The sequence below is a fragment of the Rousettus aegyptiacus genome, unplaced genomic scaffold (genome assembly GCF_014176215.1).
Source record: "Rousettus aegyptiacus isolate mRouAeg1 unplaced genomic scaffold, mRouAeg1.p scaffold_m13_p_13, whole genome shotgun sequence".
NCBI classification, from domain to species: domain Eukaryota; kingdom Metazoa; phylum Chordata; class Mammalia; order Chiroptera; family Pteropodidae; genus Rousettus; species Rousettus aegyptiacus.
In genome coordinates, this window is record NW_023416288.1 from 56,760,780 (window position 1) to 56,775,977 (window position 15,198).

At 44.6% G+C, this 15,198-nt stretch overlaps 1 protein-coding gene across 12 annotated transcripts in view; it reads left to right on the forward strand.

Moving 5' to 3' along the window:
- The window catches only part of DGKI (diacylglycerol kinase iota), a 367,036-nt gene that overhangs the window by 138,869 nt on the left and 212,969 nt on the right, over nt 1–15,198 (forward strand). For all 12 annotated transcript variants that reach the window (XM_036230859.1, XM_036230852.1, XM_016122880.2 and 9 more), the window contains 2 exons: nt 13,232–13,306; nt 14,648–14,704. In XM_036230859.1, coding sequence (XP_036086752.1) covers nt 13,232–13,306; nt 14,648–14,704 — 132 coding nt within the window. The remainder of the gene's footprint in view (nt 1–13,231; nt 13,307–14,647; nt 14,705–15,198) is intronic.

Genomic DNA, 15,198 nt, shown 5'->3' on the forward strand with positions numbered 1-15,198 from the left:
CTTGTTTGGTGCTATTTATACAGATGGACGTTTCTTCATTCACTTACTCTGTGTTTATGGGCTGAGTCCCAAGTCCCAGAAACTTCAGATGGTATTGAGAGTGACAGTGCCTTATGAGTGACAGCCTCACAGTTTAGTGGGTACCATCTGTAGAAACCGTCCTCATGCTTTGTTAAAAGATATGCAAAGATGCTCTGCTAAGCATTTGTTCCCAGAGAAACTCGTGCCTCCACTAATAATCCAAAGAGCACACACCGATGCACATGTAATGGGACACCTAAAAGACACTCACCTACATCATATGTGGATGTATACAACGGTTGTCACACCTGCCTAGATGCGTGAGCACACGTAGATGGTAGGAAGGAAGTGGACCTCGTGTGAGACGGACCTTCATTGAAAACCTGCTGTTTTATCTATTTTCTTAGTGAATTTTAGACGTATCATTTCACCTCTTTCGGCCTCCATTTTGTAACTTAAAGTATTGCTGTTAAGATCAACCTCAGTGAGGCTCGTTTCTGGACGAGCACTGCAGTCTCTTATGAAACTTTACCTTTTAATTTTATTGTCGGAAATGGTTGCTTCCCAGCCTGGATCTGTCACATTAGAATCTCTAGTGAGTGGCGTCGGGCATGAATATATTGAAAGAAACAAACTCTACAGATGATTCTAGGCGCCGTCACACGTAGTGGGTAGAGGGCCACCAAACTACTTCATAAAGAGAGTGTCAGGACTACACAAGGTGGCCTGGTCCTCGCACCTGGCATAAGGAAGCTGTTGCGGCTTGAATTGTGTGGCCTCAAAAGGTATGCCAAAGTCCCAAGCCCGAGGACCTCAGAACGTGACGTCATCTGGAAATAGGGTTGTTAGAGATGTAATTAGTTAAGATGAGGGCGTGCTGGAGCAGGGTGGGCCCTTGATTGAATACGACACGTGTCCTTATAAGAGGCAGAGAGGACACACAGAGATACACACAGGGAAGAAGGCCGTGTGATGATGGGCAGGGGGTGGAGTGATGCTGTTGGGAGCCAGAGAAGGCCAGGACTGGAGGCTGTCATCCGAAGTCGGGAAAGAGGCGCACACATTTTCCCTCGGGGCCCTCAGAAGGGTGCCGGCCCTGTTGACTCCTTGACAGGGCTTGAAGACTTGAAGCTTCCAGACTGCGAGAGAACACGTTTCTGTTGTTTTAAGCTGCCCCGTTTGTGGTACTTTGCTAGGGTAGCTCTAGGAAACAAATAAATACAGCGGCCATTCTGCAGGGTGAGTCACCTTTTCCGGGTGTACGGATACTACACGAGGCTCACGGATGCTCGTACGCACGCACACAGACACACACAGACACACACAGATACACACACACACACACGTACACTTAAATCAGCCTTGACCGAGGGTTTTGGCTGAGAGGTATGTGGCTTTTGGGGTAAGTGAGCAGACAGGCAGGTGAGCACCAGGAGCTGAGCGCTGCGGGGAGGGGAGCAGGTAGACAGCTAGGTGAGTGAGCGCGTGTAGGTTGGGTGGGAGAAAAGAGGAACTGTCAGACTTCAAAATGCTCCTACCGGATATATCTTCTCTATTTTTAAGTGGCTCATGTCACCTTTGTGTGAGTAGGTAGGCTGATGGGTACTGTTTTACTTTTTTAAATGTTTTGTTCATGGATTTTGCTTTCGTCTTTTTTTTTTTTTTTTTTGATGGGTAATGTTTGTCAGAAGTGGCCGATCCCACCTGTAACACCTGACCTTGATTCTAAGGTATCTTCCGATATCGCTTGCAGCTTAACAAATACAGTTTTATTGTGTAAACGAATGAATTGCACTAGGGAGGCCATGTGCGACGTGGGGCTGAGGCAGGGTGGAGAGTGGGGATCTGGACAGACACGGACCGAGATGCAAACCCCGGCTCTACCCTGCTTCTCTGAGGCGCAGGCTCCTCTGTAAAAACAGTCATGATTGTATCTGCCTCTCAGTATTGGTAGAAGGATTAAATTAATTGACAAATATTCATATCCTTTCTTTTTCTCTACTGTCCTTGCTTATATTTTAATATCATTAGGTTGAATGAGTTAATGAGTAGTTTGGGTGGACTTTGGTTTCAACCATACCTCATGTTTGGGATTGCTCTGTCTGAGGCTTCTAGAGATTCACCTGTCATTTTGCCGCTGTGTGTCATATATATGGTCTCGCTAAGTCATGGGTGAGACCAATTGAGTGTGACAAATAAAAGTGACCCGTTCTACTGGTTGACATTGCGTCTGTTTTTTAGGAGCTTGTCCATCAGTTCCCTACCTCACATACCAGGCAGATGTAGATTTCAGAAGGTAATGCCTTAAAAATGCAGGGACATGGAGAAGGCTACTTCGATGTCTTCAGCCCAGGAGTTGTATGGGTTTTGGAACAGAATGACCTGGCTTTGAATCCAGGCTCAGAGATTTTCTATTTAAATGATGATGGTCACTGTTTTAACCTCTTTCAGCCTCAGTTTTACATCTATAGAATGTGGATAAAACCTGCTTCTTCTGGTCATTGTGAAACTTAAGTGAGATAATGCACATGTAACAATTAACAGTGTGGCAAGTCACAAACACTCAGTCATAATTAGTTATTTTAGCCATTCCTTCTTGAGTTAAAGTGGGTCCAGTGGATTGTCAGAAACTGAAACCCAGAGGCTCAGCCCAGGCACTAACTTTGGAGGGCCTTGTAATAATTGTCACCTCTGTCACTGAATCAAAGAGAAGGCAGGTCTCATGGGGTATAACAACTGGCCCGGCTGAACGGCTGTCCTTGACTCTGTGCCCCTTCTCCATTCTCTTGATGTTTTATAGCACATAGCATTTTCTGTCTTAAAAAAAAAAATGTCACTCACTCATCTGTCTGTTTCTACCACCAGAGCATGAGCTCCATTTAGCTTGGGGACTTTGCCTGTCTTGTGCTCTGCTGGGTCCTCAGCACTGAGGACACTGACTGCACTAAGTAGTTTGTCAGTTTTCATGGAATAAATGAATAAATGAGAGTGGTATGTTTGTTGAGAGAGAGGACCCGTACACACACACAGAGACCTGTCACCAAATCAACCCAATCTTTTAAGTATCATACTTAGAGTCCAGGCTGTTTAACTTCCTGCCTTATTTTTAAGGCTTTTCACAGGGCGATACAATGCTCACTACTAGAAGGCTGCTCTGGGGTTTTAAGCCCCCTCTAGCCAGCATCAGGCCATTTATCTGCTTCTCATGGAGAACAGAGACAGGGAGCCGTTTACCACTCGGCACAGGCGGTTGTGCACTGGTCGACATTATCCATCCCCATGGGATTCTCGTGAGAATAGATTTTCTAAAGCAATCATATTAAATACCATGTTTATCTGTCTTCATCAGTCTTTCCCCCCTAATCTATCACTAGTAAAGAAAATAAGAGAGAAGTAGGAAATCGTAACAGAAAGAGATGGCTTTGAGTCAGAAAGATCAAGTTCCACTCCTGGCTCGTCCACCTTGGGCCAGTTGCTCAATCTCACAGGGTCTCAGCTCCTTAGCTGTAAAGTGGGGGAATGGTCCCCACCTTGCGTGGTGGAAGCGAGCTGTGTTTATAGTGCACACAGCATCCTCCTAGTAAATACTCTTGTGTGCGGTAATGAAGCCCTTATTGAAAACAGTGTGGATGGGTGTGTGTATGTGAGTGAAAACCACATTGCCCATCGAAGATACAGTGTTGGTGAACCGTGCCCGAAATGGCCGTCTTCCTGGGCTAGATTGGTTGGAAGACTTTGTCTCAATTATGTCGCCAATAGCTTGGGATGTAGGAAACAGGAATGAAAAGATAGCTAATTTACCACGACCCGATGTGGCTTCTTACGTAGATGCCATCTTCTAGATGAAAACAAATGTCTCTAAATTATTGTTTAGAAACCCTAAGCCGTGCCTTTGAAAAACATTTTCATCTATTTCTGGAAAATAAACTGATCACGAGAACACGTTAGGATTTGTACTGCAAGTAAGATGGCACATCCGTCGCTATTACACCAACAGGGATGAAAAGGCAAACTTTGATGTTTCTAGTTTATATTAAGGCTCAGATCTCCGCTCTGCCTTTGATATACTACCTCAGAACTGGAGAGAGCCATTGAGAAAGCATCGAGACACCATTTCCTGTTGTCTTCACCGTGACTTCTGTAATATGTCCAGCCTATCCTCAGCCATATCAGTCTTCTAGAAGTTTGTGAGTACACTTATGTTTATGTGTGTAGGACTCTAATTGTATGAATTTCTACATGTAAATGTCCATATTCTTATAATCAAGTTTATCTATATTCTTACACATCGTATAACACGTCCGTTCATCTACTATGAGCCATGGCAGCTTTGGTCTGAGATAACTCTGAAGGGAGTGTAAACATTGAATAGGATGCAGCCACAAAAGCAGCTGGAAAGAACCCAAGGCAGGAAAGTAGCCCCTGATCAAGCCGTTGGCCGGCCATGGTCACATACGCTAGGACCCGCTGCCACCGAAGCTGAGAAGCAGAGAGGAAATAAATAGGAAGAAGGAATCAAGAGAAAAGACAAGGAGCAGAAGAAAAGGCAAAGCAGAGACAAGACACGAGAGCAACAAAGTACAGATACATTTATTAATAGTGGTCGTTACGGAAATAGGAAGTGTCCTTGGGTAAAATGAGAACGAGGAGGGGGAAATAGCATCATGGATTCCTGACGGTTTCTCTGAGTTCATTTGGCGGAAATCCCTTCCTGATGCATCCTGACCAGGAAGGCGGGGGCGGAGGAGGAAGGCAGCGTGACGATCTCGGGCTAGTCTGTCCCGGGCCACGCACAGCCTTGCACAGCCGCTCTGAGAGCCGTGGAGAGCTGTATTTTCCATTAAATTTGTGTCACCCAACACAGAGTGATCAGGCCATCACCATACTTTTCCTAAGTAACAGCTGCAGTGTTTAGTTGTTTCGTATATTGATAACATACCTGAATTTTATGTAGATGGTGGCAGTGTGCACTAGATACCCAATCGAAGTCCAACGTGTAGTTTTTAAGGTTCACATGGAGATTTCGATGGAAGCTCATCCAAGAATCCTTCTTCCCATTAAAAAAATGTATTAAATTCACCAACACAAGCCACTTTTAAACCACCCTTAAAGAAAATTATTCGATATAAATTATAATATAACAGCAAGCTATTGAAATAATGTACCTTTTTCCGTCTTCAAATGAATTCTGTGCCATCTGGTCATAGCTTTGTCCTGTCCTCGCGTAATGGTCAAACGCAGTGAGGTATCATTCTTTCTAACCAGCTTTGAATTAACACGGTTTCTAGCAGTTTGGTTTTTGGCAAATTGTTTTTCACGTGAGCGCCGATCGTCTGATCTTCAGGAGGACGAAAAGTTTTCCATTTCTCAGATTCAGCTCACTTTTATTCTTTCTCTGTGTCTCTAGGGAAGTTTCAAGTTCGACCCTCTGGGCCTTAGCTCAAGTGGGTCCTGCTTATCCTCTGGATACACAGGCCTATCTGAGATTACTCGGGGGAGGTGATTCTAGAAACTTAAACACTTCATATGCAGATTGCTTCAGGTAATGTGTTCCTCAGAACAGAACAAAATATGCTGTTTGAAGAGCAAATTAAGTGAGTTTTATTGCAGTTCTTTGGAGGCAATTCCAGATGTAACACAGCATGAGATGTGCAGTCAGCTGTGCACACAGGTAGCTCGCTGACCAAGGTGTGGGAGCGAAGCTGTCCTCGGCTATCACTTATTCTACTGGGAGATGTAGGGCCCAGGTGTGAGAAATCCGTGTTAACCTCCCAGGAGGCCTGCGTGTGACTAGAAAGATACCCGGGCATTGCCTGGTATTCAGTAGGGACTCGGCATTTATTGGTTGACTGAATTAACATATTGCTCATCTCATTCCTCTTATCTTTTTCCTTCCACCTTCAGATAGTGCCACATACGGGCACCAGATTAAATCATTACTTTTGGTTACCTCAGTCTCAAAAACCTATTAGTGCCCTCATTGCCAAGCAGGCTGAAATTTCTATTTCTCGGCTTAGAGTTAAGGATTGTGGCATTCAGTTCTCAATGCACCTTTCTAGCCAAATCTGCATCACCGAATCAGGACTTCTGTTTGGGAAGTCTGGCCTGCTTGCTGGCCCCAATTCTGTCCAGCGCACCTCCTCCTCACCCCCACAACTGTCTCCCAAATAAACATTCCAGGGTCTGTCTAGCCTGTAGCTACAGGTGGCATCACACAGCAGCAGTACCAGACTCGCCATTCTTAACTCCTCCCCTTTATGTAAGAGCTCGGCATTCTGCGGATTCACCTTCCCATCAGATATTTTTTGGGCTTCGCTGGAGATGCCTCCTTTGTGCTCCTGAAAAGGGCCATTCAGGTAAACGCACCGTGAAGCCTCTACCTTGCTTTTCCTTTATTGTTTGCAGGTCTTCCAGCCCTGGGAGGCACTGAAGGAAGGTGCCTCCCAACCTCTTCCTTTGGGATTTGCTAGTGTGCGATTACTCCCATCCCAGTGTGGGCTTTGTCTCATTATTCCAAAGCCACCCGTTCTCCAGACCGGAGCTGGGTTGGGAGCTCGAGGAGGCGAGAAAGCCCTTCTCTGCAAGCCTTTCTTCCTTTCCTCTTCCCTCCCTCCCTTCTGGAATGTCCGTCGAGCTCCTGTGACTTGTCAGGCAGTGTCCTTGGCGTTGGGTTATAGCAGCGCGGACCCACACAGAGGAATCTCTGTTTTCTCAGGACTCTACCGTGAGCCTCTCAGGGACTGTCCTGTGCCATTTCTTTGCAGGCCCTCACAACACAGCTCCTCTGGCTTCTTAACACAGACAGCGTCCCCACTTCCCACGCCTGCAGACCCCCTCCGTCACCCACAAAACCAAGTGCCCAACGGCTCATGAAAACAGACACCCGCGAGTCCGGTGACTGTGCCCCATGCACACACCAAAGCCGTCTCGAGGCCTTTTAGGAAGCTTCAGTACCAACTGCGTAATGAGACTTTGGCTCGTCTCCCTGCTGGAGTGTCCTCGGTTTTCCAAACATACACATCTTCTAAGGCCCAATTCGAGAATTTGCTTTCTCTGTCAGGCCCTTTTTACTGACTCAGCCTCCAGAGTTTTGCCCTCCTATAAAGTACAGTTCTTATTTTCTGAGCTGTTCTTTCAGCATTTAGCCAGCTGTGGCCTTCTCTTGTTAATGCCCTCTTTTTCCCCCCCAAGTCCTTCTTGTCTCCTCAAGTGGCTCATGAGCTTCTCCGAGGAAGGACAGAAGCTTCTTCCTTTTTATTCCCTGCATGGCACTCAGAGTTTCTTTATCTCCATAGTAATGGTTGACATCATTTATTGACGAAATGTCCAAAATATACTTTGGAAAGGTCAGCGGTCAACAGACTGTTGCAGCGACACGAAAAATTCGCTCATGCAGGACACCTCAGAGCGTTGTAATTCCGGAGCGAGGCGTGTTGGTGTGCGTTTGAGCGCTGCATGCGTATTTTGGCATAGTTTATAAGAGTCCCCTTCTCGACCTCCTGTTGTTCCTGCTCTTTGTTCCTTTAGATATTCTGAGGTGCTTTTGGCATCACTTAGGATCTGGGGTGTCAGTGGGGAGGGGCCGTCTCGGAGGGATTCAGCCCTCAACAAGCCCTTGTCTTTCCAGAGGCGCAAACACACGGGGCCTTGACAAAGGAAGGCCCCTCCGTCCTGGACCATCAGAAGTCGGGCTGAGGGCGGGGGCCTTTAATACAGAGCAGGTCTCCATGTGGTAGACCCTCTGAGAAGATCTCTGAGATTCCCCTTGGACCACAGATGTCTCTGGACGCGTGGCATCTCCACTTCTTGGTCTGGGATGATGAAATCCTCTTGTTGCAGAGAGACTTACTGATGTAACGAAGGCCCGTAATAGGGGTGTGCTGAAACCTCAGTTAGCGGCCGTCCTGGTTTGTCCGAAATGCCCTGTATTCTCCTCGAGGGGGAAGGAAAACCAACACAAATGGTAATAGAGGCTGTGCTTCAGCCCCGAAATCTCACTAATGGAACTTCCTGATAATGTCATTCATTTTTTTAATACCAATTTACAGATTGCATCCCAGGCTCCCCAGAGAAGCATAACTTGCCAAGTAAGCTTGTCATTTCTTTTAATTAGGTCTTTAAATAAATCACAGGACTCTTGTTTTCATTTACCTTGGGTTACATAGCAGTGATGTTCCGGTTTGTGTTGCCCATGGAGGTGGTCCCCACCGAAAGTTCACCGAGTTCCCGACACTGTAAGAGCTTGGGAAGCTTCCTCCACTTTACTGAGCAGCCCATTCTCTTCACCTTCGAAGAGGAAAGAAAGCGGCCTTACCTATACCTTGCTGTCCATCACCCTCTCTACTCTTCCCCTGTAGGCTGAGCTTTGTGTCCAAAAGGGATCAAGAAGGGAGGATAAAATTCTTCTTGCCTTACTCGCTGTTTCTCCTTTGCTTGACCAGCAACCCTCCCTTAGTTGTATTCCTCAGAAGCATGATTCTTCTGATCTAAGGAAGGTGAGGGGCTGAGAAATCGCTGGGGATAAGACAGGTGGGCAAGAGTTCAAGTTAGTCAGTCCGACCCACCAGCCTCACGGCCCCCCTTCTCTTGACCGTTCGCCACCCAGTGCTCCGTCTGGTCCCTTCCCCAGAGTGTCTTCTCTGCCTCCTTCCCCATCCCCAGTTGGGTTGGGCTCCTGCCTAGAGCCCCTTCCCTGGCCGTACAGCCTTCTGTCACTGTGGCCTCAGCGTTGGCCAGTAATTCCCTGCCTTAGTTCTGGGAGCCCATGGTCTGGGAATTCTGTCTGGAGGGAGATGCCGCAAGCTCCAAACATTGTCCGGCCAGCAGCAGGCTCTGGCCTCTGAGCTCTCCTGAGACCAAGGAAGTGTCGCAATGCTGGCTCTGAGGACTAAGGGTTTCCTCTGATGGAGGTGAAACCCGTGCAGGTGTGTACGTGTGGAGGGGCGTGTCCGCAGAACGCAGCAGGAGAGAGATGGCCAGCAGGTGGGCTAGTCGCCCCTTCTCCAGGGAGAAATAAGGTTTGTTTGGCGTGTGCCTTTTGGGGAAGAGGCAAGGCCAGCCTTGTACATGCTTCTTGTGGTCAAACTTCAGATGACTGGGGTACAATTAACTTTAGGTACATGGGGCGACAAGGAGGCCCCAACCCTTTCACAAATCAAAGGGCTGTGAAACTAGTTTTTCCGTTCCCTCCCATCCCCTTTCCTTCCTTCTTTCTCTTTTTCTATCAAACCCTATTAACTACCACCAGAGCTATTCATTGCTGTTTAGCAAAACTCACATGTCTTGCTCAAAAAGAAGAACAAATAGCTTTCTCGGCTGTATGCATGGATCTGGGACTTATGACCAAAGGAAGTGGTGGGGGGTGGAGGGGGATAGGATTCGAGGTTCGACTTTATCAGGGACAGTTACATACTTTCTGCCACCGCTCGCTGCTGATCCTTTCGTCCCCAGTCCCGGCTCCAGTGGTCTAAGGCTGTGACAGTCTTATTCCCGTGTTTGACGTGAGCTCAAGTGTGGTGAGGCGCTGTCACCCCTTCAAAGGCCAGCAGTGCCGGCCGCAGGAGAAGCAGGCGGGGCCAAGTCACAACGTGACTGTTTTCCGATACGGTCACCAATAGGTCTGCGGGTCAGCTTATGTCCATCGCCTTAACGCACACCTTATTGCTGCATGATTATTGTCGAAGTGAGTCACCGTTTTCAATACTGTTGAACGACGTTGAAACAAAATTCGATAATGTTTAGATAAATTCGTTTTATAACTTAAAGCACTGTATATATTATCATGGTGTGATGGGCTTTGATCTATATTATATCCTATATTGTATTCGTTCTCACAAATGTTACCCCCACCCACCCCCCGCCACATACACACAAACACGATTTCAAACTAATGGGTTTCCTTTGACAAAATAAGCAAACCCTTTGTAAGGACGCTAGGGTTACTTTACTACCTGATATTTAAAGCAGTAAGCCTAATGCGTCTTTAAAGTCACCGGTGAGAGTGAATTATTACATTTTTATCATTTTAATTTTTAAGCATGTTTGGGCTCCAGGCCATATTTATTTTTTAAATTATGTTTCGGTGCCAATTTCTGTAACAACTTAAGTACTAATATGAAGAGTAACAGCTAACCTGTTGAATTAATTTAATGACTTTTCCTGATGGATCACTTTTCATAGTGAAGGAAGCATTGGCTTAAATAAGAGTTTTTTAAAGAAAAAGTAAATACCTATAGTATTTAGAATGTCATGATTCCTGCATTTTGTCTTTGCATTTAGATTAAATCTTGTGAATAAAAGTTGTAACATCACCAAACACAAAAAATTCTTTATGTTTTGAGCAATTTCTGCCCAGAAGATTATCAAGCTACTTCAAATAACTTTGACCAACTGAAACTTAGTCATAAACCAAGAAGTCAGCAGTTAAGATTCTGACTCACTGGAACAGTTTTTATCAGTTGAGGAACTAACGTCCATGACTTTACTGCTTTTGAAGAAGGACCTAAGGCCTTCACTCAGAATTTATTCACTTAATTTTCCATATGACTATAAACCTTAGTTATCTGTTTCTCAGATTATAAACTGTAAAGAAGCTATTTAGGAAATGGAGAGCAACAAAATACAGATGTGATGACATTAAAAAGGCTCTTTAGTCTGATAGAAACACAGGAAACAGGAAAATGGCTGTGTTCTTTCTAGTAAAATGCATCATGTTATAGTGTTTATGAAGAAAAATTAAGATTATAGATAATATATATCCTGCCTCAAAAAGCATGAAAGTATGTAATATTGTATGAGAGTCTTAAAATTCAATATCGTTTAAATGAAATTGGTTTTATAACTCTAGGTACTTTTTACTTCATACATTATCTTCTCTAGAACATTGCACTTGAATTATTCCGTATGAATGATATTAGTGTATATACTTATATATGAATAAGCAGAGAGATAACTTGTCTTAACCCAGTGATTCTCAAATTCTTCTATCCCAGATCCTTTATTCTGAATTTCTAATTTGGAATCCAAATATGGAAAATAAGGCAAGGAAGAGGTATTCTGGTTCCAGTGAGTGTCCGCGAGTCCCTGAGCCTGCTTGATGCCCTTCCTGACTCTGTAGGAGCCTCACAGAGTCCCTGGAGTTCTGCAGAGTTCTTAGTGCAGAACTTCGTGCCGGGCACGAGGTCAGTCACAAAGCTAGACAAGGGCAGGAGTTATTGGTGGGGAAGGAGGCTTTTCAGGCGTCCTCACATCACAGCTCATCAGCGGTGGCCCATCGTGCTTGTCCGCAGCGTAATCTTCCAGGCGTTTTGTGGATAATGAGTAGAATGGAGTCAACTCCCATTTCCTTAGCATCACTGAGACTGATTAGCAACGTGCCTCATGCATTTGCTGCAGGTGGTGCTGCAGCGGCATCCACACCACGTGATCCAGAGGAACGGGGGGGGGGGGGGGAGCGACAATAATTTGCTTCTGGGCATGCTGCTCATGAGAATTTGCAAATTCAAATTTTATTATTGTTGCTGGGAGCGAGGCCGCTACTGCTGTTACTACCGCTGCTACTCGTCCTTGTTCTTAGTTCCCCCTCCCCAGCTAGTAGCAGAGCCGAGACACATTTCAGTAGTGCAACTGGACGCTTGGGCGTCCCTTATCCTCCGTTATCTGCAAAATCAATTGATGGTTAAACCGACTTAATGTCGCAGGCTGTGTCCTTTCCTCAGGTAGAGGAGAACCAGGGGAAAACACCACGCCCACACGCAGGGTGACCGAACCTCATCAGTGGGTGTCTGGACACCGAGTCTGGTTGCTGCAGTGTGGCGATACTCTAGGTCCTTGGCTGGTGGCCGGTAACGCTGCGGCTGTCCCGTGCCGAATGCGTTGAGCCATCGGGGAGGCAGGAGGCTGTGGTTTCTTTCCGGAGACATCACTCCCCGCCCCTCCACCCGCTCAAGGTGGTTGTTCAATCTGCCTGTTTTCCTCGGCAGCGGCAACCCCTTATTCCTTCTCATCTCCCCGCCTCGCTTAGCTCAAAAGTTATTCCTCAGCAGGGGCAGCCACACAGCAGGAGCAGGGAGGCTGCTGGCCCTCTATGCCAGCACCTTCCTCAAGGGTAGGGACGCAGGACCTTTCACGCTTGGAAGCTTCGACAGACTATTTCGCAGATCGGCTTTGATGGAATAAAGTTTCTCACACGCCAAAATTGTTCACGCGGCTGCGCCTTCCATCTGAGATTTTACCTGGAGCTGGTAGTAACGAATTAAGATGCCACCATTTTCCTCTCTCACTGCTGCTTGTTTTTTTTTTTTTAATCATTGGAGAAAAGATACACCTCAAAAAGTATTTTTATCGTGACTTTAAACTGGTATTGACTGTCAGAGCAAATTTTGTAATACTTAAAAGTAGGAGCGCTGGATTCAGGCCTTCTGCCTCTGGGGGCCCTAATTACTTGACACCAGGCATATCACTTACTGTGCCTCTGTTTTCTCATCTGTAAACTGGGAGTCAGAATTGTATCTATTTCTTAGAGTTGTGAGAATTAAATGAGTTAACTATTTGTGAAGGGCTTACAAGGGTCCATGGCAGATAACAAGTACTAAATCCATTTTAGCTGTTTTATTATTATTATTATTATTAATTATTACTAGGTATAAAAGTTAGACTTGTCTTCTTGCTTTCATGAAGATTTGGGCAAAACCCCAAATAGCTTAGTTTAGATTTGTATTTGGGATAGAAGCTGACATTGACTGGCCCCTTGAAATGGGGACTCTTTGCAGAAGAGGAAGAATGCTTGTTTTGAACTTAGACTTAACTTTATATGTTAGTTGGCGCCGTCCCTTAACTACTAGAGTAAAAGTGTTTTTAAAAATGGAGGAAAACAATGCCCTCATTCTTAGGTTATGAAACTTAGAAATAACAGAATAAAGAGCCTGGTTCATATTATATACTCAATATACAGCAGCTATTATAATTATTATATTTTGAAGAGAAAATCTAGGCCACCCTTAATCATGAGGATATGGAGCTACTTGGTGGATCAGAAAATTGTTGATGAAGTTTGTCATGTTATTGAATGTTTAAGGCGAAACTTTAAATTTGCTTAGTAATACAAACAATTGCAAAGTTTGCTTTATTTACATATACTCTCTTCTCTACCAAGGCCCTCTTCAGAACAGACTTTAACATTTCTTCTTGTATTTTGAATTGAACGTTGTAGAAATCGGCCCTCAGGAGGAAGTGTGCAGTCTGTAAAATCGTCGTCCACACCGCCTGCATCGAACAGCTAGAAAAGGTGAGCCAGCGCCACCTGCTGTAATTTTTGCTGCTTTGCAAGGGTTTGGACTTTCAAGACCAGATATCAATTTGTTTCCAACTTTTTGAAAACAATGAATGCCCCCCCCTTTTTTTTTTTTAAAAAGGAAGCCCAACATTATTACCAGACTAATAATGGAAAGGCAGTGCTTAAGGTTCGTTCTCTCTACTGTTTGCCAAAATATACTTCGATATCATTTTATGTTGACTTGGGAAAAGGAATAATGTGATTAGAAAGAAAAGCCTGGTATGTACTAATTTTCTTTACAATAGCAAGCATTGTTATTCACCCATGAGATTTTCTACAAGATGTTTTCTTCTTAAAGAAAAAAACCATTCCATAAGCTCTTAAAAACCATTTTTTAGATATGCCTGACCTTCGTGAGCTTGCTTCTTCCTGAATCAGCTGCAAGGGAGAGAGCCAGGCCGGAAGCCAGCTCTGAGTTCCTTTCTTCCAGCCGTGGGGGGAGCGGAAGTAACATCCCCGTGTGCCTTTCCTCCAGGAAAAATGGATTCTGCGTAGTCCATGAATCTGTCGTCTGGGGGAGGGGAAAGACTCCAATAGAAAGTTGTCCGCCGTCCTCACCCCTTTCATGCCTCCCACGCCATCTTCACGTGTGATTCTCTGTGCGTTATTTATGTTCCCGAGCTGCCATGTGTTGAACTATTTTAATCCCTGCAACATTCATTTAGTTACACAGACACATTATTAATTGTTGCCAACTGATACTTTGTGAGAATGACTCCAAATAGTTTATCTCGTGTCCCAATTCCATTTACTCATATCTTCTTTTATTTCTATATTTCTTTCACCTTATCATGTAGCTAAAGAAGATATCAATATACCAGGAGACCTCCCTGTCTAAAAAAAAAGGGCAACACTGAATACTTTAATAAAGAATGTGTGTGTGTGTGTGTGTGTGTGTGAATCATCATCATATTGAAAATTTCTCATTTATATTTGCCTACTTTTAAAATCTGAAACACAGATGGATGGTTTCAGCTGCCATATACTTTTCCTCTGACTCTTTATTATCTCAGTTTCTCAAATTTACAGTATAAGCATTATTGTTTAAAGGTAAGTTGATTTCATCAATGAGAATGAAGAGACATGGATTGGAGATATGGAACCACTTGAGTGAGATCTCTGAGATTATCTAGGGTGATGATTTCTATACTAAGAATAGTGTTAAACGTTGTTCCTTATTCTTGAACATTTTGTTTTATAGTCTCACTGTTTGCCATTGTTGGTTTATTCAGGTAACTCGTTCTAGTCTGATGTTGATCCCTAATATAATACACTTTTCTTTTTAAATGACAGATTAATTTCAGATGTAAACCAACATTTCGAGAAGGGGGCTCAAGATCACCAAGAGAAGTGAGTATTTCAGAGTTCTATTTCAAGTACCATCTTTTATTTCCCATCGATTCACTGGATTCATAGATACTTGCCAGGGATTGAAAAATAAAAAGTCTAGCCTTCTTCATCTCACATCACTTTCTTATTGCTATATCAGCAAATACAGTCAGTAAAATTGCCAAATCTCTCCAGCGTGGGTGCTGCCCTTTATTCTCATGGGACGTACTGGGGAGCTAAGGTCTTACCGAATGAGCCAGAGAGTGGGGTGGGGGTGGTGGTGGAATTGAAGAGGTAAGAACGAGATGGTGTTCTGCTGTCTCTAGGTTCCTTTTCATTTCATTTTTCAGTTTTGAGTGAGTATAAACTCTTTGAGGGGCAGCACAGTTATTGGAGGGCAGCATGGTTATTGAGTATTCCTGTGAACACGAGGTCAGACTGTCTGGGTTCAGATCAGCCTCAATGCTCTGTGATTTGGGGCATTTCACTTAATCTGTCTAAATTTTAATGTTTTC